Source organism: Capsaspora owczarzaki, assembly GCF_000151315.2.
Source record: "Capsaspora owczarzaki ATCC 30864 unplaced genomic scaffold supercont2.12, whole genome shotgun sequence".
NCBI lineage: Eukaryota > Filasterea > Ministeriida > Capsasporidae > Capsaspora > Capsaspora owczarzaki.
Window position 1 is genome coordinate 599,175 of NW_011887303.1, and position 21,430 is coordinate 620,604.

General features: G+C 53.5%; 8 protein-coding genes across 8 annotated transcripts; 2 read left to right on the top strand and 6 right to left on the bottom strand.

Moving 5' to 3' along the window:
• Window positions 1-169: 169 nt before the first annotated feature.
• On the bottom strand, window positions 170-5,662 carry CAOG_06772 (snrk protein; the record flags this gene model as incomplete). The annotated part of the gene is made up of 2 exons (XM_004344343.2): window positions 170-3,747; window positions 3,883-5,662. 2 exons carry the CDS (start codon window positions 5,660-5,662, stop codon window positions 170-172), a joined length of 5,358 nt encoding a protein of 1,785 aa, XP_004344393.2.
• A 368-nt stretch (window positions 5,663-6,030) lies between these two features.
• On the bottom strand, window positions 6,031-8,501 carry CAOG_06774 (DEAD box ATP-dependent RNA helicase; the record flags this gene model as incomplete). Its single annotated transcript, XM_004344345.2, has 7 exons — window positions 6,031-6,225; window positions 6,326-6,455; window positions 6,544-6,957; window positions 7,113-7,291; window positions 7,398-7,605; window positions 7,674-7,891; window positions 8,049-8,501. 7 exons carry the CDS (start codon window positions 8,499-8,501, stop codon window positions 6,031-6,033), a joined length of 1,797 nt encoding a protein of 598 aa, XP_004344395.2.
• Window positions 8,502-8,787: 286 nt separating this feature from the next.
• Window positions 8,788-12,864, bottom strand: CAOG_06775 (hypothetical protein; the record flags this gene model as incomplete). Its single annotated transcript, XM_004344346.2, has 25 exons — window positions 8,788-9,065; window positions 9,151-9,296; window positions 9,368-9,439; window positions 9,512-9,583; window positions 9,659-9,730; window positions 9,814-9,885; window positions 9,961-10,032; window positions 10,115-10,186; window positions 10,252-10,323; window positions 10,398-10,469; window positions 10,545-10,616; window positions 10,692-10,763; window positions 10,850-10,921; window positions 11,006-11,077; window positions 11,142-11,213; window positions 11,301-11,372; window positions 11,460-11,531; window positions 11,627-11,698; window positions 11,769-11,840; window positions 11,902-11,973; window positions 12,045-12,116; window positions 12,191-12,262; window positions 12,359-12,430; window positions 12,521-12,592; window positions 12,674-12,864. 25 exons carry the CDS (start codon window positions 12,862-12,864, stop codon window positions 8,788-8,790), a joined length of 2,199 nt encoding a protein of 732 aa, XP_004344396.2.
• A 692-nt stretch (window positions 12,865-13,556) lies between these two features.
• Window positions 13,557-16,333, bottom strand: CAOG_06776 (hypothetical protein). Its single transcript, XM_004344347.2, has 12 exons — window positions 16,293-16,333; window positions 15,644-15,838; window positions 15,481-15,552; window positions 15,340-15,411; window positions 15,202-15,273; window positions 15,059-15,130; window positions 14,903-14,974; window positions 14,757-14,828; window positions 14,611-14,682; window positions 14,455-14,526; window positions 14,228-14,376; window positions 13,557-14,141 (listed from the first exon to the last, which is right to left on the bottom strand). The coding sequence occupies exons 2-12, from the start codon at window positions 15,823-15,825 to the stop codon at window positions 13,777-13,779; spliced, it is 1,272 nt and encodes a 423-aa protein (XP_004344397.1). The 5' UTR covers window positions 15,826-15,838; window positions 16,293-16,333; the 3' UTR covers window positions 13,557-13,776.
• A 270-nt stretch (window positions 16,334-16,603) lies between these two features.
• CAOG_06777 (hypothetical protein) lies at window positions 16,604-17,548 on the top strand. Its single transcript, XM_004344348.2, has 4 exons — window positions 16,604-16,712; window positions 16,798-16,850; window positions 17,193-17,290; window positions 17,400-17,548. Exons 1-4 carry the CDS (start codon window positions 16,643-16,645, stop codon window positions 17,476-17,478), a joined length of 300 nt encoding a protein of 99 aa, XP_004344398.1. The 5' UTR covers window positions 16,604-16,642; the 3' UTR covers window positions 17,479-17,548.
• Window positions 17,487-19,248, bottom strand: CAOG_06778 (vesicle transport V-SNARE protein). The gene is made up of 5 exons (XM_004344349.2): window positions 19,221-19,248; window positions 18,687-18,786; window positions 18,176-18,571; window positions 18,012-18,094; window positions 17,487-17,916 (listed from the first exon to the last, which is right to left on the bottom strand). The coding sequence occupies exons 1-5, from the start codon at window positions 19,240-19,242 to the stop codon at window positions 17,789-17,791; spliced, it is 729 nt and encodes a 242-aa protein (XP_004344399.1). The 5' UTR covers window positions 19,243-19,248; the 3' UTR covers window positions 17,487-17,788.
• Window positions 19,249-19,370: 122 nt separating this feature from the next.
• Window positions 19,371-20,414, top strand: CAOG_06779 (hypothetical protein). The gene is made up of 4 exons (XM_004344350.2): window positions 19,371-19,424; window positions 19,868-19,890; window positions 20,044-20,168; window positions 20,252-20,414. Exons 1-4 carry the CDS (start codon window positions 19,393-19,395, stop codon window positions 20,303-20,305), a joined length of 234 nt encoding a protein of 77 aa, XP_004344400.1. The 5' UTR covers window positions 19,371-19,392; the 3' UTR covers window positions 20,306-20,414.
• Window positions 20,415-20,457: 43 nt separating this feature from the next.
• Window positions 20,458-21,213, bottom strand: CAOG_06780 (hypothetical protein). Its single transcript, XM_004344351.2, has 2 exons — window positions 21,127-21,213; window positions 20,458-20,848 (listed from the first exon to the last, which is right to left on the bottom strand). The coding sequence occupies exons 1-2, from the start codon at window positions 21,148-21,150 to the stop codon at window positions 20,543-20,545; spliced, it is 330 nt and encodes a 109-aa protein (XP_004344401.1). The 5' UTR covers window positions 21,151-21,213; the 3' UTR covers window positions 20,458-20,542.
• Window positions 21,214-21,430: the final 217 nt, after the last annotated feature.

A 21,430-nucleotide genomic window follows, 5' to 3' on the forward strand; every position in this document is an offset into this window, starting at 1 on the left:
AACAACAAAAACAACAACAACTGCAACAACTACAACAACAAAAACGATAGAGCAACAAACAAAAATCTAGAGAAACTAATCAGAAGCAAGGATACAAGAATCGCGCAACAAGAAACACGGAATCAAACCAGGACAAGAACGCCGTAAAAAAAAATTGCGAAAGGTAGAGCTACATGACGACACAGGAGCCCCCAGGACAGAACAACTGGGAGCGAGCGCCATCTCGTTCCGGATTACCCAGCACCCGCAATGCTTGCTTGCGGCGCCGTTGGTTGAGTTCTGGTTTGGAGATGAGGTTGGAGCTGTCTGGATTGTCCAGGGCGTAATTTAAGCGTTCGGTGCTAGCACGAGTGGATGGGGTGTGCTCGCCAGAAGAGTGATGATGCAAGTCCGACGTGGAGGAGGCCAAGCTTGAACTAAACGCGCCAGGTACACGAGCGTCTTCAAAGTCTAAACCGCCAGGCGCTTCTTCTTCCAGGTGGCCAGGTAAGGGGTCGATGGCGAACGGTGATGAGGTGCCTGCGTCGTTTGCCTCGATGTGCTCATCCGTGTTATCCAGCAAACTGGTTCGATCGACAGAGCGGTCTTGCTGCTTGTTTGCGCGGGAACCCAGGAAGCTGCCGCGGTGTACGCTGAGTCTCGAGCCTCCCGCGACGGAAGCGTCCTTGGCCTTACCGCTCAGCCGCTCAGCACTGCTAGGAGAAGCAGCACTCGGTGAAGAAGGGGCAGCGACAGGTGCTGGGCTGCTGTTTTTGCGATGCACTGCGAGCAGGAGCGATGGAGCAGAGTTTGGAGACGAAGGAGCGGCTTTCATGGATGGGTTGTGCTGAGAAAATGAACCATGCGGCTGCACTGGCGAGGCTTGGCCAGCAGGAAAGTCTTCACCCCAACCCATGGAACCGGCGCGACGGTCCGAAACCAGGTTGGTCATTGTGATGCTGCCGAGACTGTCTGACGAGTCGGAAGCCGTCATGGACAAGGAGTCAAATGGAGCTAACGCCAACGCGCTGTGTCGATGGGATGTGCTCGGCTTTCCAAATGGATCGACCAGTGCGTGGTTTTGAGTGGGAGGAGGGAGAGTGGTGGACGGGCTACTTGCGCTATCAGCACTTCCATGACTCGATTGTCGCGTTGCAACAGTCGTGGACAATCGCAGCGGGTGAGAGGTGTTGCTTTCATTGGAAGGCGAGCCTGCGTTGGCGTGGTGTGGCAAAGTGCCGTGTGCCGGTGCAGCAGTGCCCACGTCTGGGAATGGATCCGAGTGTCGGAACGAGTTCTTCGAGTCCTGGACGACGACCGCAGCGGAAGAAGACATTGCAGGAACAACCGCCGCACCAGAAGCAGGGACGGGCGTGGGCAGCAGCGGTAACGAACTTTGCGAGAGCAGCGGGATGTCGAGATTGGGCGTCGGCGCCTGCCGAGCTTCCGGCTTGGTGTCTGCACCGCCAAGCCGCATGCTAAAGGCCGAATGCGCTGGACTTGGGGCTGACTGGCTCGAGTCCGGTTCAAGCGTTGACTCTGACGAAAGGGCCGTGGCGCTGGGGGACGATGTGGCGTGTGTGCTTGCGGGCGAGACGCCCACGCTCGCCTGAAGAATCGGGGCTGGCGATGGGGTGCCCGAGAGGTCCAAGCCTAGCGGCACTGACGACGCCTTGGCTGACGATGCCACGGGTGTAAATATGTGATTGGTGGGCCGTCCATGGGCTGCGACATACGCTGCATAGGTTGTCGTTGACGGCGACTTTGCAGCCGCAGTCTCGGCGGAGGCGATGCGTGACGGGGAAGCCGGCGGATCTGCATTGTTGACAACAGCAGAAAGCGGCGAGCCGTTCACGAACGCATCCGCTGACGGAGTTAAGGACGGCGTCAGTGTTGGGCTTTTGGGGGACGGAGTTGCGACAGGCGATGGTCGGTTGTCAAAGCTAATGGACGCGCTGGACGCTCGGCGCACAAAGATGGGCGAAGCAAGGCCGCTTCCACTGCTGGCGCCAAACGCCTTGAAGGAGCTGAGCGGTGTGACACGCGTCGCTTTGATGTTGAGCGGCGCCGAGGCGCCACCCTGTTGCACAGCAGCTGACAAGTGTTGCGCTGAGAGGGACATGCGCGACTTTTGGGCATTCGCACCCAAGGGACTGAACTGGGTGGCGCTTGACTCATCCTGAGGACTGGCCATTTTTGCAGCGCCGGGCTGATCACTGGACGCCAGCGCAACAATTCCACTGAGAGACGTGCTACGAGGGAATGTCCCATTCGACATTTTCGAGCTGCTTGGGGCAGAGCTGGCGAGGACAGTCTCGATGGAAGTGTCGGCAGACGATGGCGCTGAAGGCGGAGCAGCGCCCGGTTGGCGACGGAAGGTGCCGGTTTCGCGCGCCCCCGCCGTGCTGGTTGGCCATTTTGTCGTGCTGTCCAAAGTCAGCGGCGGCGTTGAATCCGACTCGTCGTCATCGCCGCCGGCTTCCGATGCCTTTTCCTCTTCTTCCGCCTCGTCTTCTTTTGCGTCCTCTTCTGCTCCTTCCTCGTCACTGGCTTCCTCGGCGAAGGAAGCGACTGCCGGACGTCCGATCAGCGTTAGCGACCCGCGACGCTGTGGCAGCAAGCTCTGGGCCAGACTTGTGACTGCAGGCGCTTGAAGAGGCGCCGGAGCGGCAGGCGACTCGGACGAATGGTGGTTGTCAAACTCAAAATTGAAAATGGCGTCGGGAGTCATGCTGCGCCGTGGCTGAGGGAGAGGCTGCACGGGTCCTCGGGTGGATGGAGACTGCGGCGCACTGCCATAGCCTCCGTGGTCTGAAACATCGAGCCGTACGTCCGGCGATGCATGGCCAAGGAATCCCTTGCCGGCGAGCAGGTGGCTCGCGTTCTTGGACGGCGATGTGCTGATGGACGGGAGATTGGTTGCTTCGCCGAGTCGGCCACCAGCCCCGCCGCTGCTCAAACCGCTCGACAGTCCACCGGAAAGCGGTGATGGCCCAAGCGACGACGAGTTCAGAGTGTGGGAGCGAACACGAGAAAATCCAGGCGAGCCTAGCGCGCCTGATTCAGGGGTGCTTGGCTTTCGCGGGGACGCGAACGGCGAGGATGAGGGTGAGGCGTTTCGATTGCGCGAATCGAACAGGCCGCCGCTGGAATTGCGGGCGCTCAGACGAGGGGCAAAGCTGCCACTTTCTGATGCAAGTCCTCTGGGCGAAGGCGCGTCGTCCGCACCGTCCTCCTCGAGGCGGGCTCGCAGCTCAATCAATCCACTGTCGGTGGATGGAAGCCGGTAGGGTAGCGAGTTTTTCCGCTTCAAATTGTTCAGCATGGGCGGCGGTTTCTTTTGCAACCGCTTCATGTGCTGGTGCGCGAGCAAGTAGAATGTCGCAGTGACGTGGTCATAGGCGTCGGACGCAAGTGACTTGAGCACAGTTTCGCGATCAATATCAATTTCTTTGAGGCGCTGGAAGACGAGCTCCTGCTCGTGCGGAGGCAAGTTGGCAATGTCAAAGACGGGTTCCTTGACCTCAATGGGGGTGTCGTCAGCAGCAGTAATCCACGCTGTTTGCTTGATCACGCTCAGTGACATGCGCTTCGTGGGTTCGACAATCAACATGCCTCGAATGAGGTCTGCGCACTCGCTGGACACGTGAGCGGGGATGGTAAATCGTCCTTCCATAATGTGCACGATCGTTTCCGAGGCGCCCGCTTCTTGAAAGGGCAGAGATCCGCACACCATCATGTACAATATGACTCCGAGGCTCCAGATATCTGGGGCGTTGAAAAAAATGGGGGAAGGTGGTGGTGGTGGTGGTGGAGCAGAGTGAGATCGTACGTTCAAACCAAATTTCCGGACCAAAAACAAACCCTCAGCCAAAACTCGAATTAGAGAAAAAAAAAACTTACCCACAGCTGGACCGTCATACTCGTCGCCAAGAAGCACTTCGGGAGGAGAGTATGCGAGCGAGCCGCACGCGGTTTGCAGCTTTTGCCCTTGCTCGTACGAGTTGGAAAACCCAAAGTCGGTGATTTTGATGGAGCCGCCGCTAAAGAGAATGTTTTCGGGCTTGAGATCGCGATGCACAATGTGCAGCGAGTGACAAAACTCGATGGCCGACAGAATCTGACGAAAGTACGACCTGGCCACGTCCTCCTCGAGCTTGCCGTTGCGCGTGATTGTTTCGTAGAGGTCGCCGCCGGCGCCCCATTCCATGATAATGTACAGTTTGGCTGCCGTGTCCATGACCTCAAACAGGCGAATGACGTGGGGGTGATTGAGGATTTTCATGCACCGCACTTCCTGGAAGAGATGGCGTTTGGCAACGTCGTCGAGCTTTGTCTTGTCGATAATCTTGACCGCGACCTGCTCGCCCGTGAACACGTGCTCGGCCAGCTTGACAACGGCAAAATGGCCACGTCCGAGCGTTTCCTTAAAGTCATACAATCCGACAAACTCGCCCGAGCTCGATCCCAGCGGCCGCATGCCCGGAACGCCCGTTCCGCCAGCGACGCCTTGAGCAGCACCGGTCGAGCCCATCATTCCACCGGCAGCCGCCCCGACACCGCCGCCGCCACTACTACTACTACTACTACTACTACCACCACTACTACTATTACTGGCAGTGTTTGCTCCACCACCGGCAGAGTACGGGCGCGAGCTGTTGACCTTGGCAATTTTGGCGACTGCCTCGGCGTTGACGCTGCTGCTGATGGGCGACTGTGCCGCCAGCAGCGAGGCCATCGTTGGAGACGCCAAGTTGGAGGATGATGGAGACGGCGTGGACGACGAAGGGCCCGCTGCTGATGCTTGGGCAGTCATCGAGGATGGAGGATGCAGTGGAGCAATGGAGGAGCTCCGGTCCCGCGTCGGCCGCTGGTGAGCGTCGCCCGTGGATGCCAGTGTGATATTCGCTCCACGGGATGCCGATGCCAGTGCGGACGGAGGCACAGCAGCAGCAGCAGCAGCAGCAGGAGCGGTGGCAGACGGAGCGGTCGGCTCGGGCTCGGCAGCGCCTGACGGTGCAGCACTGGCAGCAGTCCCTCCCAGAGACGCAAGCAAGCTGGCTCCAGACCCAGCTGATGCGAGGACGGGCGAGCCGGACGCAGACGAAGGGGAAGAGCCGGCAGCAGCTGCAGCAGCGACTGGGCTACCCGACATGACTGCTGCTGCTGCTGCTGCTGCACCAACTCCAGCAGACGATGCAGACGATGCAGCCGACGCTGGTGTCGATGTCGATGTCGATGTCGATGTCGATGCTCGTGCAGCGATGGCGGCCTGCTCAATGCTCTCTGCAGCGGCAATCGCCTCTTCGTCCTCTTCCTGCAGCTGCGACTTGCTTGTCGTCCTCCGCCGCCGTCGCGATGCTGTTCCTGCTGTTGTTCCTGTTGGTGCTGATGCTGGTGCTGATGCTGAGGCGGTTGTTGGCTCTGTGATTGGATTGTCGCTGAACGAGACGGTTGCTTTGCGTCTCCTGCTGCTGGCTGTTGGCGAGGCGAGCAAGCTGCCCACCGCTGCTGCTGCTGCTGCTGCATCGTCACTGCTGATCGATTGAGACTGAGTCGCAGCAGCAGCAGATGGGACGGATGCCGGTCGCTGCTGCTCAGCTCGAGCCGCGCCATCCTCGCTCTCCTCGTCCTTCTCCTCAAAGACGGTCAGCGACGGGGCTGCGGATGCGTGTCCAGCCATTTGTGGTGTTTGGTGCACGTCGCCCACACTCCCCGCGCTTTTGGTTGGCTGTTTGTTGTGTTGCCTGTGTTGACGGATGAAGAAGAAGCTGTGGGGTCGAAGAAAAGGGAGAACAATTGAAAAAGAAAAAAAAATGAATGGAGTTGCATTGGGATTTTGTGTTTGTGTTTGGTGGTGCATGTTCACAAACGCAAAACGCCGGAACACCGGTTCAAGTTGTAAACAATGCAGAAAAGGGCCTGCGAGTGAGTACTGGCGAGAAATGGAATCGGAACTCATGAAGCTTCTACGTGAAAAACCAAGAAAGTGCAGTTTGGACAAAACAAAAAGAGGGCTGCATTTGCATCTTGTAGAAAAACGAGGCCCATTTAACGATAGCCACGACCACCGTTGCCGCCACGACCTCCGCGCGAACCACCACGACCTCCGCCGCGGCCGCCGCCCTCCGAGCGCGGCTTCTTGTGCAGGTGCTTGCCAATATTGTGTTGTCGCTCTTCCGTGTCGTCGTCTCGGTCGTGTCCGCGTCGTTTGCCATTTCGTGGATCGTTCTCATCTCGCATTTGCTAAAGATAGAATTGAGGCGGGGGGGGGTGGAAGAAGCGGAGCAACGTGAGCCAAGCAGAAGAACTCGCCTTCCACAAACCCAAACCCAAAGCAACTTACAGTGATGGCCATCCGCTGAGCTTCGCTTGTGCGCTCCAACAACATCAACACTTGCTCTTCTTCGCTTTCGTACAACTCCATCTTCTTGTTGATCAGCTGTTCGATGCGCTGGAAAAGCTCAACGTCGTACCTAAAGACCCAAAGCAAAATACATCAGATGTTGGGATCGCGCATATTAAAATTGAAACGCAACAAAACACAAATCTCCCCCAACTTACTGAGTAACCATTGTGATGCTCCTGCCAGACCGGCCTGCACGGGCCGTTCGACCAACGCGGTGAATATAATCCTTGGAGTGGGTGGGAATGTCGTAGTTGATGACCAAATCAACGTGCGGGATATCGAGACCACGGCTCGCAACGTCGGTGGCCACCAAAATGGAGCGAGACTGCTCCTTGAACTTGTTCAGCGCACCGAGACGCTTGGGCTGAGTAAGCTGGCCGTGCAGTGGAATGGCGGGGAAGCCGAGGTTGCGCAACATGAGCGCCACTCGCTGCGCATTTGCGCACGTCATGGTGAAAATGATGGTCGAGTTGCCGGCAAGTTGGTTGAGAGCGTACGTCAAATAGCAGTCCTTGAAGCGCGCTGGAATGAAGAGGTACTGCTGAACCAATGTGCCGACCGTTTGATATCTGTGTACATTTTTGCCAGCGACAGGTTTGTGAATGAGCAGATGGAGGGATCGAATGAGCAGATGGAGGGATTGATCGTCAAACCACCACCAACAACCACAAGCAAAACCCAAAACGCAACAAATCACATCAGTTTGTCGTCCAAAACTGCTTACTTGGTGGCCACTTCGATCTTGACAGGATTGCGCAAAGAGGCACGCTGCAATTTGGCAACCTTGCTGGTCATCGTTGCCGAGTAGAGGTAGGTGTTTCGCTCCTTCGGAATGGCCTTCAGGATTTTGTCGACTTCTTCTTCGAAATCCATGTTGAGAATGCGATCAGCTTCATCCATGATCTGGCGGCGGCGCACCGCATGGGCAGCAAAATGACGAAAACAAAAACAAAAGCGATGAGCACAATGGAAGAAAGCAGAAAAACCTGCTCGCAATCCCGATTCTCACCAAAAACTTGAGGTTGCGCAGAGAAAAGCCTTTGGTGTTTTCCAAGTGGTCCACAATGCGACCAGGGGTAGCGATGAGAATGTGCGGCTTCTTGGACAGGGCAATGGCTTGGGTGGTCATGTCCATGCCACCAACAATAACGCAGCACTTGACGCCGATCGTCGAGCCCAACGCTTCAAATTGCTCTGAAATCTGGTATGCGAGCTCACTGCAAGATGGTTTTGGGGAGTGAGAATCATATTCGCGCAAAAAACAAAGCAATTTGGCGCATCTTACCGTGTCGGTGTCAAAATCAGCGCAAACAGAGGCTGTGGCTTCTCCAGCAGCTTCTGCAGGACGGGAAGGGCGAATGAGGCAGTTTTGCCCGAGCCGGTCTCGGCCAGGCCGATAATATCGCGGCCAGTGAGGGCAACCGGAATGGACTGTCGCTGAATTGGTGTCGGAGCTTTGAATCCCATTCGGGAGCACGCCTCCACCAACGATGGCACAATACCCTGAAAGCAAAACACAAAATAGAACAGTCATAGCAAAGACACAGGGATGGAGGGCGGGGGGGGGTGGTGGTGGAAACGAAGCGCAATGAGTGTTCAAGTCTGAGCAACTGAGCGCTTTTGAATGTGTCAGGCGTGTGAATTGCCTCGATCGACCTACAAGTGCCTGGAATGTCGTTGGGGCTTCCTCTGCCTGCTCTTCCCCTGCAGGTGCGGTGATGACGCGAGTGGCAGCCTCGTCATCGTCCTCAGCTTGAGCTTCGTCGTCGTCGTCGTCCAGTTCCTCGTCGCCGTCTTCGAAGGCTTCTTCATCGTCAATGTCTTCATCGTCAATGTTTTCATCGTCTTCCATGTCTTCATCGTCGTCGTCCTCGTCGTCGTCGTCGTCCGAGGCTGGTCGCTTGCTTCCACGTGGAGCAGCGGTGCTCTGGCTCGCAACGCCGCCGCGTGCACCCACTCCGCCATTCGCAGGGCGCGCGTCACGCTTGGCAACACCACCGGCAGCAGACGCAGCAGCGGCGGGGCGCATCGAGGGAGCAGCCTTGCCGGGCGCTGGCTTTGCGACGCGGGCAACTGGAGCGGCGGATTTCGGCTTGTTGGTGAACTTGCTCATTGGAACTCGCAATAAGAAAAAAAAATGAATGAGCCAGACCATGCTATGGTACTGTATCATACAGTAGATCGGTATGGGGTGGTTAGAGCGACAGGCGCAGTGCTATTGGGAAATCACTGAAGGAGAACGACCCAGCTGAGCTCAGAAATGGCAACAACCCCCACGACGCTCAGACTCTACATTTAATGTGCTGGACCTTGACAAAGAAAGATTCAACATTATCATGCGACCAAAATCATGCAACTATTTACAAAAGCAAACGCTCTCAGAGAGCAAAAGTGGCCATCTACACGAGCAACGCAAACATTGCCGCAACGGCTCCAAGGGCGGCCAGACTGGGAAGTGCAGCGGCATTCAGACCAGGAGCACTGTTTCCGGCGATATTGGCGCCAGAAGGTGCGACAATCGAACCAGAAGGTGCGACAACGGCACCCGAGGACGCCCCAGGAACGACCGACGGCGGGCTAGTCAGGCACAGATTGTTCGTGTCGCAGTACAGGCAGTTTGCATCACAGCAAGAGGTAGATCCAGCATCGTAGCAGGTAGCACATGCGGGGTCGCAAGCTAAGAACACGTTCGAGACAGAGAACAACGGTGAGCAGACTGCGAGTTCAAACCGAAAAGTCGGTGCGATATTTTGTGGACGTACGCAACGGGTCCTCGGCCGTGCCAAAGGTGCTCGGAGGTGCCGCGGCGCCAACAAACTCGTTCGGCACAAGGCTCACAAAGGTCAAGTTGTTCAAGCCAACGAACAGACCGGGAGGCAGCGTAGTCAGCTTGGTCGAGCTCAAGTACCTAGCAAATGTTGTCTGCTGAGTCAAAGTGCCCACCCAACGAGCATTGTGTGGCCCACGAGCTAGCCTTACAGGGAGCTCAGGCTTTGCAAACCATTAAAGACGTTCGCGTCGAGCGTTGCGATTGGAGTCGAGTCCAGGTACCTGACAGAGAGAGTGCTCATCAATATTCCATTCTTGTAGACCGTCCATGCTCAGCTCGAACGGATTGCTTACAGCGTTTCAAGATCAACAAGGCCAGTGAACCAACTCGCGGTCACGGTGGTGATCTGCGTGTAGCCCAAGTCCCTGCTCCCCCAAATACAAAACACTCCATGAATAACGCGGTGAAGGAGCATGCACACAAAGCTCAAAGGCGCGTACAAATAGGTCAGTTCTTTCAGGCCAGCAAAGGCGTTTGACGAAATTGCCGACAGCGACGTGTTGTACAAGCTCCTGGTGACAGAAAGCATTCAAAAACAACAACAACCGTGAGCAGCGAAGCCGCGAGCCACTCTCGCATCATCCAAGTCACTCACAAAAGCTCAAGCTCAATCAGGCCGCCAAACGTAGTGTCGGAAACGCTTGTAATCGCCAGGTAGTCCAAGTACCTGCCATACACAATCAGCAAAGTGAGAACACTGTGGAAGCGCCGTCGCTGTCACAAGACCTCATTTTTAGTTTACAGATTCTCAAGATCAACGAGCGCGCTGAACGCATTGTCTGGAACAGTGTTGATGAGCGTGTTATCCAGATACCTGCGGAAACGTGGACAAGGCCATTTCAGCGCAGTTAGCCTTCAAACTTGGGTCCAAACCCACTTTACGCGTTAAAACTCACAAAGTTTCAAGGCTGGTGAGACCAGAGATTTGGGTAACAGGAACTGCATTGATCTGAGTTGATCCAAGATCGCTGTTTTCACGGAAAGGTCAGTAACTAGGCAATTGTGCAGCAACTCCACACGCTCTCTGGCATACAGGTATTCCAGCAGCGTCAGTCCAGCGAAGGCAGCGTCCGAAACGGAATTCACTGACGAGTTGTAAAAGCTCCTGAAACGTGACCAGATTCGTGAGCGACTCTGAACATGCCTTCTCTTCACAGCGATGGTTTGATTCAAGCTTACAGGCTCAGGAGATTCACCAGGCTGTTGAAAGCATTGTCCGAAATCGAGGTGATTGGAGTGTTGTCAAAGAAGCTGGCAAGTTGCAGAAACGGAAAAGTAAGCGTGCTTGTTTGTACAAATAACACGAACCGCAATTGTTGATCATACAGCGCCTGCAGAGCGGCAAGGACGGTAAATGAACCGCTTGGAACGGCAGTGAGCTGAGTCGAGCTCAAGTGCCTATCGTGAGTTGCATCAGGTGAGCAAAGCGAGAACCAGCAAGGGTAGGCTCATATCATTTGTTTCTTGGCTTACAAGGATTGAAGCTGAGTCAAGGAGGCGAACGCGTTGTTGGCAACGTTTGTGATCGGGGAGCCGTCCAAGTCCCTGATTTCAGACACAAAAAGGTTGGTTGTGAGAGGGCGAATTGCACACAGGCAACTCCGTTTCTTTCAAAGCCGCCGCCTTCTTACAGATACGTCAAACTCGAGAGCCCATCAAACGCATTGTCCGGAAGATCTGTGATTTGCGGAGACCTCAAAGTCCTGTTGGGGTAACAAAGGCATTTTCCTACGGTCAATCTCGCGATTGCTTCTAGGCTCCATTGCTATTGCCCGCGTCACACTTACAAAAACTCCAAAGTGCGAACGAGCGCAAGTGAAGCAGTCGGGATACCCGTGACGAGAATCGATGACAAATGCCTGCGACAACGCAGTTGAGGTCAGTCGCCAGGTTCAATGCTCGTCAAAACTGTTCGAATCATACAATGACTGCAAGGAGCTGAGGCCACCGAATGCGTTGCTCGAAATGGTTGTAATGGGGCACGAGTCCAGGTCCCTAGAGCCAAACGAATTCAAGGTTAGCACGCCGTTGAAAAGGAGACGGCACTCACACACGCACAAAGCTGGCAAATCGCTTCCTTACAAGTAAAGCAATGTTGTCAGACCATTGAAACTGAGATCGGGAAGCGAAGCCACCTTGGCATTGGACATGTACCTACCCAAGAGCACAATCGAGGTCGACAGTCAAATTGCTTGGGAAAGCATGGCAGAAAGTATCCAAAGAAACAGGTCAGCGACTCACAAGTACTGAAGACTCGTCAGAGCGGCAAAGGCGGTCGTGGGGATTGCGGTCAGTTCAGTATACGAGACGTCTCTGTGAGCAACTCAAACGGCGTGACGGCAGCAGCACGGTGAGAAACAGTCTCGGCTTTCCCCCCTGTAAAACAAGCGCTCGTCACTACGCCGTACAGAGACACTAGCTGGGACGCGCCGGTAAATGCGCTGTCAGTGATGGCATTGATCGGGCAGCTGTTCAGATCGCTGGACAAACAAACGGTAGGGTCAGCCAAATATGAAACTAGACTGCGTTTCAGTGACGCCTGAGGCTTACAGATACTGCAGGCTAGAAATGCCGGCGAGCGCGTTGTCGGGAATGCTTGAAATCAAAGTGAATCCCAAGTAGCTGCAAAGTTCCGTCAGATGTGCCAACGCACTGCCACGCGTCAAGCTCGCAAGACACGTACAGAGACTGCAGGGAAGTCAAGCCATTGACAGCGTTGCTTGGAATGGCTGTCAGCAAGGTCAAACTCAGATCGCTACGAAGCAAACGGGTGAGACGGGGGAACCTCGACTTCCCTCGTAGATCACACGCATCGATCCGGCGTACATTGTGTTCAGGGAGGTCAAGCTGGTGAACGCGTTGTCGGGAAGGCTTGCAATCGAGGTATTCACGAGGCGGCTGGCAGAAAAAACACCATCAACTAGTGAGCACGACATGAGACAGCATTTGAACTGTCTCAACCGAGATCTTACATGTGCTGCAAGGACGTCAGGCCTGCAAAGGAATTGACGGTGACGGTTGCAATGGGGCAATAGTCCAAGTACCTAAGCAGCAGCAGCAGCAGCAGCAGCAGCGAATGCACATGAGCCAAGCCAACCGCGAGCAATCAAAACACAAATGTCTGATCCGAACAAACTCACAAGAACTGGAGCGACGGGAGCCCTGCGAATGCGTTGTCCGGAATGCTTTTGAGCAGCGTAAAGCTCAGGTCACTACAAGCGCGCGTTCCCACATACGTTCCAAGGCAAAGAGGTGAGCATGAATCTCATGACACACTGATCGTGGTGGCTGCTGTGACGTACAGGCTTTGAAGAATGGTCAGGCCGGCAAACGCGTTCGGTGCAATGTCCGCGATTGAAGTTCCAGACAAATCACTAGTTTCAAGGAGAGGAGCTCATGAGAAAACGTTTCAAGTTGCCAACGTCAACAAGAGAACCAGATTTGACCAAGCGTACAGGGCGACAGTGTTTGAGGGGATGTTGGTTGGAACGGTGGTGATGGTGCTCGAGCAGTTGCTGACGAACGAGTTCTGGCAAATGCACACGGTGCATGCGTCCTCGGCGTAAACAGGTTTCATTGACGTGCACGCAAGTAACACCCCGAGCAGGATGAATGCGCGACCTCCAGCCGCCAAATTGAGCTTCATCATAGCGTTGATTTTTTCGTATTTGCTGATCTCTGTGGCGTCGTGAACAGAGCGCAGAGACAGTGGCAAAATAAAAGCAACAGCGACAACAGCAACAACAGCAACAACAATAATCAGTCAAAAACCAATTGGACGAGGGAGTGCAAAGTGCGGCGTTCTTTTGAGGGTTGGCGAGTTTTGGTTTTTTTTTTTTTTGTTTGGCTGGCCCCTCGACACCGTTCTTCCGCCCCACACCTAGCCGTGATGTCCCCAGCCTGCCCATTGCCTAGAAGAACAGACTTCAATGCAGCGCGGATGAGGGGATTGATCAGTCCGACTTTGCCTTAGCGACGCAGATTGAAAAAAGCAAAAAAAAAAAAAAAACAAAGTTCGTTGAAGAACGCACGGAATTTGGTTTTGACGACTGAGCTGCTCGTGTTTGACGACACGAGGTTTGATGTTCAAATTCGACACGCAGCACATCTCTCATGTTCGGACTACATTTGGCAGGTGCACATCTCATACCTCGGCACATCCCACTCCACGCTCAACCCCGCAACCCAACCAAATTTCACTCAAGCGATCGAGTTTGCGAATTTTCTCTCGTGACTCGCCGTCAAGCACTGCGATGCAGTCGGAATAAATTGAACAATTGAACTTTTTTAACCGTAAGCGATGAGCTCACAACGAGGGGTTCAAATGACGCGTTGAAGTGTTCGACTTGTTTACCGCTTGTATTTGGAAAGTACGCTCGTCAAAAAGCGCGCAAACAACATTTACTCAGCATGCAATCTCAATACCTGTACATGTCAACAACAAAGCTGACCACTTCCCCCCGTCAAGAAACCATCCACTGGGACAACAGAGACGGTCTTCAGCTCTTCAGTGGCTCCAATAATGAATGAGCTGGAAATCGAGCGTTTTGACCCGCGTTTACACAAGCAGCGCCCACGCCGTCACCACAACGCTGGCAAAGGTCATCAGTGCAGTCGTAGAATCGGCGGCCGTCTCCGAAGCACCGTTGCCGTACGGAACGTATGGAGAGTCGATCGGCGGCGGCGGGACGTACACGGAGGACTCTGCGGGAGGAACATACACGGAGGACTCTGCAGGGGGAACATACACGGAGGACTCGGCCGGTGGGATGTAGGTGGAGGGCTTTTCGACGGACGAAGCATAGTACGAGTAGCTCGGAGGAACGGTCAAGCACGGGTTGTTTGTGTCGCAGTACAGGCAGTCTGTGCCGCAGCAGGCTGTGGCAGAGCCGCCGTAGCAAGTCTTGCACGTGTAGTTGCAAGCTAATCGTTGGCGACAAGCAAGTCCAGCGATGAGATCAACCAATTTGAACCGGACAAGCAACCAGTGCCTACAAAGTGAAACTCACGAAGCGGAGATGCCGGGGGTCCATAGGTGCTGGGAGGCGCAGCATATCCCGTAAAGTAGTTGGGCTCAAGCTTGACGAGCGTCAGGTTGGTGAGACCGTAGAACAAGCCCGGGGGCAGGGTGGTCAGGTTGTAGGCAGAGTACAGGTACCTGCCCAAAAGTAACAAAGTGTGGATCGCCATTTTAGTGCGAGAATGGACTCGGCAATGTCAATGCGATGATACGTACAGTTGGTACAAGCCGGTCAGCCCGGTGAAAGCATCAGCGGGGATGCTCGTAATGTTGGTCCACGACAGGTACCTAGGGTTGTTTTGTGCAGTCAACATCAGCCAAGGCTCAGGAGCTCAGGGCGTTTTCAAAGTCACGTTGGCTCCGAACTCTTACAGAATCTGAATCTTCTTGGTGTTGGTAAACCACTTGGGCCAGACGTGCTGAATCTTGGTGTAGTTGAGGTTGCTGTCCCAAAAAACCGAAAAAAATGAACAAACAATCAAGACCATTTCATTGCCAGCCACTGGAGCGACACGTACAGATACTCGAGGTTGGTCAGGCTTGAGTACGCATTCTCTGAAATGTTTGCGACACTGCTGTTGTAGCAAGACCTGCGGGGAACCAACATGTGAGGGTGAGACTGCAGAACTGAATGCGATAATTCCAAGCCAGACTAAAAACGCACAGGAAGGTCAGCTCGCCGAGACCAGTAAAGCAATTGTCGTTGAAGACCTTGACCTTGCAGTAATCCAGCCAGCTACATTGCAGAACGGTTGAAAATGAGTACGAAAGCTTTTGCTCTTTTCCCCACACATGTTTTTTGTTTTTCGCCAATTCCTACAGCGCCTTCAGCTTGGGGCACGGAGAATAGACATTGTCAGGGATGGTCTCAAATGTCGTGTTAATCAAACGCCTGTGGAAAGAAATCAGCAATGAGCACGACGAGTGGCAGCGAAGTTGGGGTTTCTCGCTCGGCCATCTTACAAGACACGCAGTTCCGAGAGACCGGCGAATGAGTTTGTCGAGAGCTGGGAGATCGGGCAGTGCGAAAGGTACCTAAGGGCATGCCAGCACTGTTAGCTCAAGCTCGAGAGCAAACAACAGGCCAATACAAGAACGTACAGATTCTCCAGAGCGCTGAGGTCGGAGAACGAGTTGTCCGGAATCGATGTCAGCTGCGTAAAGGTGAGGTTCCTGTGCGGAAGCGAAACGGAAGGTGAGGACTTCTTCCAGACCAGCCGAGCGTTCGCCTGCACCACTTACAAGGTCTTCAAAGCGGTCAGGCCGGCCCAGGCGTCGACACCAATCTCGTTGATTTGAGTGTTGGACAAGTCACTTGATTGGTGGTCCAGAACGATGCAGTTCAGTAAATACTTGTCGATGAACTTACAAAAAAGTGCAAAACTAAACAAACAAAAACACTCACAGCAACACGGTCGTCGAGGGAATGGCCGTCGGAATGGTCGTGACTGTGCTCTGGCAGTTGGTGACACTGTCGGCGCCGCAAACACAGACAGTGCAGGCGTCATCGGCGAGCGCACGTCCCGAAAGACACGCCAGACAGACAAGCAAGAACAGCGCAAAGCGCGTGGAAGATTTAGAGTTCATGGACGAAGCGTTTCTGAAATCAACGAAACCGGAAAACGAGGTGAGCCTCCCCAAAATTACTACTTGCGCTGCGAAACGTGCGCACAAAAGGGGTGTGTATGTGTATGTGCATGTGTGCGTGCAGTTGTGCGCACTCTGTTCGAAGCGAAAAGGTTTTTTTGGTCGTCGACGTGCTAACTTTTTATCACACATCAACTCAGGTTTCCAAAGTCGGAAAACTTCCCGGCGAGAATGGCAAACCTTGACGACACGCCCCTCCACATGGTTGATGTGGAGCCAACGGGTGGCGTTGATTTGTTTGTCAAGAAAACAAACAAAACAAAAGCATGGCGATGGAAAACCTTTCGTCAGCCAGCGAAAAAGCGAGAATAAGGGGCGTTTCGGATTTCGGTCTCAGGTGTTTTTTGTTGCCATTCAGGTATTGGGCACCATCGCCCCATGGACCGTGCATTGAACACCACACTCACCACAATATAACACGACAAAGATGGTGTTCAGGCCTTTCCCAAAAAACAAGACTGGCGTTTCTCCATTGCGCATGTGTTGATGTCGACGGGTGCGAAAGCGCAACGATTCAACCGGGGTGGCGTGGATTGCGATTTTTCCAGCGTTTTACTTTGGTGAATTGATTTTGAACATTCACCCTTGCTGTCTGAGTTTTTTTTTTTTTTTTTTTTTTCCCATCGTTTTGCCACATCTCTCTCGCGTTTTCCCTTCCCTGGTTTGTTCCTTTCCCTTTCGTTCCTTGGCGTCCCGCCTCAATCAATATTAACGCAAGTACCAAACCAATCTCAGCGCATGCTCACTTCTCAATATCATGCTGACTCGGGTTGCCTTTGTGCTTGGCGCGCTGCTGCTGTTCAATGCCGCGTACTCGACCGTGCAATGTAACCCAGCGTCGCTCCATCTTTGATTCGAGTGATTCGCCCAAAGCACTCAACTCACCTGAATCTGACTTGAAACTGCTTTTAGATCGCAACTTCCTGAAGATGGCCGAGAAGGACCAGAGCGGGCTTCCCATTGACGTGAGTGTGTCGCTCTGCTGCCGGACGATGACGCCGCGACGAGATGGCCCGAGTTGCATGTCACATTGCAGTCCACACTCAAAAGTGGCGCATGCAACAGTGGAAGGGCGCAGGGAGAAGAGGAGAAGGAGAAGGGGGCAATGGAGAAGGGGACGACTCTGGACTCGAGCCCCTTCTCTGCCCTGCTCTGCCCTTGCTGGAGCGAAGGCGCAATGATGGATGACAATATGCGAGGCATTATGCAATATGGACGCGGATGTCGATTGGATGGGATAGCGGGGTTCGTCAAAACGGCTGCTCTCCAATGCACCGCTCGCTCATGCACGCTGACCATTTGCACAGATCGTGCTGCAAACATTGGCCGCCATGGTTCTCGCTACATGGGCAATCGTCGAGTACACTGCGCCATTCAAGAATATTCACGGATCGAACGAGCGAGTGTACGTTGCTTTTTCGGTCGATGCAAAGCTTTTGTATTTCAACTCGCTCACTCTCTCGCTCGCTGCTGCCAAATCCCTTCGCTTGCATGTTCGGGTGCTGTAATCACAGACGGTACGACGCTGTCGACAATCGACCAATCTTCTACTCCTTCCAACATCGTGGGGCTCTCTTGTTCAAGAAGCAATAAGAAAATGTTTGCTCGACCAAACTGTCCCGTCTATTGTCACATTACATACAAATCACATTTACAGGAGCAGGGAAAAATAACACACGATGCGCGCATTTCGGGGTGCAAAGGCACTCGAGCAGGGAATCAACTACAGAGTACAAAAAAACGTCTCAAACTTAAAAAAAAAAAGTCTTCCCGCTCTCCAAAAGCAACGGCAATCGCAAAGAAATAGCAATAAGCGTGACACAGCAGCGATCAAGCAATTGAAGTGAAGAAAATCAAGCAGAAAAAAAACAAACAGCGCTTCAACAAAAAAACATCGAGCGCATCAACGACGAAGCGCGAACAGCAGCAAGAAAATTAAGCATGCTGCAATGACCAGACCAAGAATAATAGCGTCACGCCGTTTGCGCAAGTTGATTTTCTGCATGAGGTTGTTGAGCTGGGGAAAGCGGTCTGTTATGCGTGGCGACCAAGTGAGTTGAAGAAACTACAACAAACGAACAAACCACCAATCCAAAACGTCAAAAAATGCGGCGACTCAAACTTACTGAAAACATTGCCCATTCGGTTGTTGATGTTTTGAAAGGTACTTCGCTGCTGAGCCATCGACTCCTTGGCGTTAATGGCGATACTAAATGCAGAACAGCCAAAATATATGGTAAAAAATGAGCGCTTTTGCTGTTTCAAACAGCGCATCAAGCGCACGCCTTACCCAATGGCATCATCGGCCACACGCTGGGAATTCATAAGATGCTCATTCTCTTTGGCGAAATAGTCGGAGCGACGTTGGAGACCCGAGCTTGCCTTGAAGGACGAAATGTCCCGTCGGACCGAGTTTAGCAAGTCGTCGCGCTCTCGATTGGCCAGGAGCGTGGACTTTGTTTTTCGAAACTCTTGGGTGTAGTCTGTGAGGATGTCGCGATGCCGCTGCAGCGTGTGCACGAGCGCGGGGTTTGAAAACTGGCTCATGTTGACATGTTCGGTCATGGCCTCGTTCACATTGGACAGTTTCACCAGCAACTGCTCCAGCTCAATTGCCATCGTGTCTGCCACATGTTCGCTTGTCGACGCCGCCAGCAGCGGGACGCCATCCGCCTGCGACGACGATCTGAGAGAGTTTGATTTCAAACAAGGGGGTGAGTTTGACAAACCCCCAGGCAAACGTTCTCCTTCACACTGTACTTTTTTTTTGCTTTGTTCGATCTTCTTCAATAATATCTTACGTTGCATGATCGAGCCCTGAAAACCCAGCAGCGAGCTTGCCGAACGAGACGAGCTTTGTGTCAATCTCGTTTTCCAGCTGACGGGCTTCCCGTCGCAGTTCTGCCAAGTGTTCAAAACAGCGGGTACGCGTTAGTGAGTTTGTTGCATCTGAAGCATCCCTCAACGCTGCCGCGAGGAGCTGGAGACGCTCACTGTGCCGCCATTGCAACAGGGCCAAAGCAAAGTTGTGACGTGGATGCGAAGCGCGTCTTGCCCCCACTCTCCCAGACGCTCGGCGCCACCTTCCACTCAAGCCTCAATCCAATGGCCGAAGCATTGCTGATCGCAAAGGGGTCCTTCGGGGGTTTATTGCCGCTCGCTCGGTGGACGACAACCAAGTTCCATTCACTTCAGCCAACACTTCAGCCCTCCGGACTGACCGACCCCTCCGACCGACCGTGCGTTCTCACAACAAGAGCAACGCTGCCTCTTGCCAAAAGCAAAGCCCCAATGAGGCGGGAGTTTGATCAGAGGAGATGAAGAAACTCGCTGACCTTCAGCCCAGTTTCCACTCATTTGCTTAGAACTTGAACTGAGCCAAAGCCAAAGTCAGCCAAACAACACAAAGACAATAATACACACGTTCAATGGTACATGTCTCTTTATTATAATGTGGATTTCTGAGCACCTCAGTCTCACTTTTTTTCCAATACAAACACACACACAATGTCCAAGCCTGCGAATCCGGAGTTGAAAAAGTGCGCCTTTCCCCGAACCCCCAACCCCCAAATCGCTTGCAGTGTTGCCTTGTTCTCTCCATCGACCATGCCGGCGGCAGAGTTGAGCAGAAGCGCGCGCGAGAGAGGGAGAGAGGGAGAGCAAAGAGGGAGCAATGGAAGGCGAGATCTCGGTTGCTTTCTATTGCTCGTCGATCGAGGACCGGCCTTGGAATGAGGCGGGGCGGATGACTGGATGTCCTTCTTGAAGTTGATTGGACCTGGATGTGAGCCTTGAGCTGCGGGGGTTGTAGGGGACGGTTGGTCTATGCAGCATGGATGGCAATGGTCGTCCTATGGTCGTCCTATGGTCGTCTTCCCCATATCCCTCCGCTCTGACTGTGACTCTCGACACTTTGCTCATTCAATAGTTGCAACATTTCTCACTCATCTTTTGATTTTCTGATCTTGTTGGCTTTTTTTAGGTTTCTTGACCGACGTGTCATTCGTACGTTTTTTGTTTCACGCTCAAGGCTTTTTGAACATCGTTGCAAGCGCACATTACAAGTGCGAGTTAGAATGTTGCTGACTTACTGTGGAACGTTGGTTTGTATTTGGAATGCTTTGTTGTTTTTGTTTTGGTTTTGTGGGGGTGATGCAGTCAAGCTGAACGGAAACCGTAAGGTCAGCGGCATTCTGCGTGGTTTCGACCCCTTCATGAACGTCGTCCTCGACGAGACCTTTGAGGAGGTGTCCGAGTCAGAGCGTCACGAAATCGGCATGGTGGTGAGTGGCCTTGTTTGCTGTTGACACTTGCTTGTTGACTGCACATCATAAAACTCATCTCGTGTGTGTGTGTGTGTCAACAGGCCATCCGAGGAAACAGTATCAACATGGTCGAAACCGTAGACCGGTCAGGCTGAGGAAGGTTGTTGTGCTGCCACTTTTGCTTGTATGATGAATTCAAGTTTGAATTGCTGTGCGTTGTGTTGTGCTTCCTGCTTCCCCCCCCCCCATAAACATGTTAAGTCCTTTTGGGTGGTCTTTGATACTTGCTTCTGGCAACGCTTGTCTGTTTGCACGGAACTGAGAGCGCTGCTTGAACAACAACCATAAATCATTTGTACTACCAACAAAAACAAATCTCTGTGAATCACCCATCAAGCCCGCGATTTGCTCTTTTTCGATGACTTTGGCGTAGAAGCAGCAGGAGCAGACTGTTCCGTGTCCATCTCCATCACATCCGCGCTCTTGCTGCTGCTGCTGCTGTGCTTGGAAGGGGTCTTGGCTGTGCCATTGTCACTGCTGACGCTGTCGTCCGCAGACGCGCCTGAAACACGCTGCTGGTGACTTCGGATGCCTTGCTCGAGCACGCCCAGTTGGCTGGCGGTGGTTGCTGGCACGTTCAGTGCGTTCGCATGGCGCAGGAACGTTGCGAGCTGGCGACCAGCCTGCGACGCGGATATCTACAAAAACAAAACCGAGCGCGCCATCACTCGTCAGTCACATGTGCTCTCTGCTACTACAATACGGGATGAGGAGTGTGAGTGAGGGGGTAGCGGAGGGGGGGGGCGTTGGATCATCGTCCTCATGGCACACACTCACACACATGGTGCACTCACTCTACCCCCCCCCCTTCAAGAGGCTCAGATCAGGTCATCCCCGCCGCTCACACACACACTTGTTGTTGGCTCTCCTTATCGACTATCAGCATAGGCGGGCAAGGCGGGCAGAGTTCACTCACAGGGGTCGAGTTCAAGACTTCCATTCGAATTTGTGTGTGTGTGTGTATGAGAGATTCAGTGAGTCAATTGTCAAACGAGGAATATAACTGGACTGAATAGTAATAGTAGTAATAGTAATAGTAATAGCAATCATGTCCATGAAGCGTCAGTAGAAACCGAGTAGCTGAGAACTCCCGCGCTCAACTTCCAAATCATCATCATCCTGGGCCCCCCCCCCTTCTCAAGTACGCTTCCCATGTCACATCATGATTGACTGCATGAATCCCTTTTGTGATGATGCACTTCAGTCTCTCTTCTTTCGTC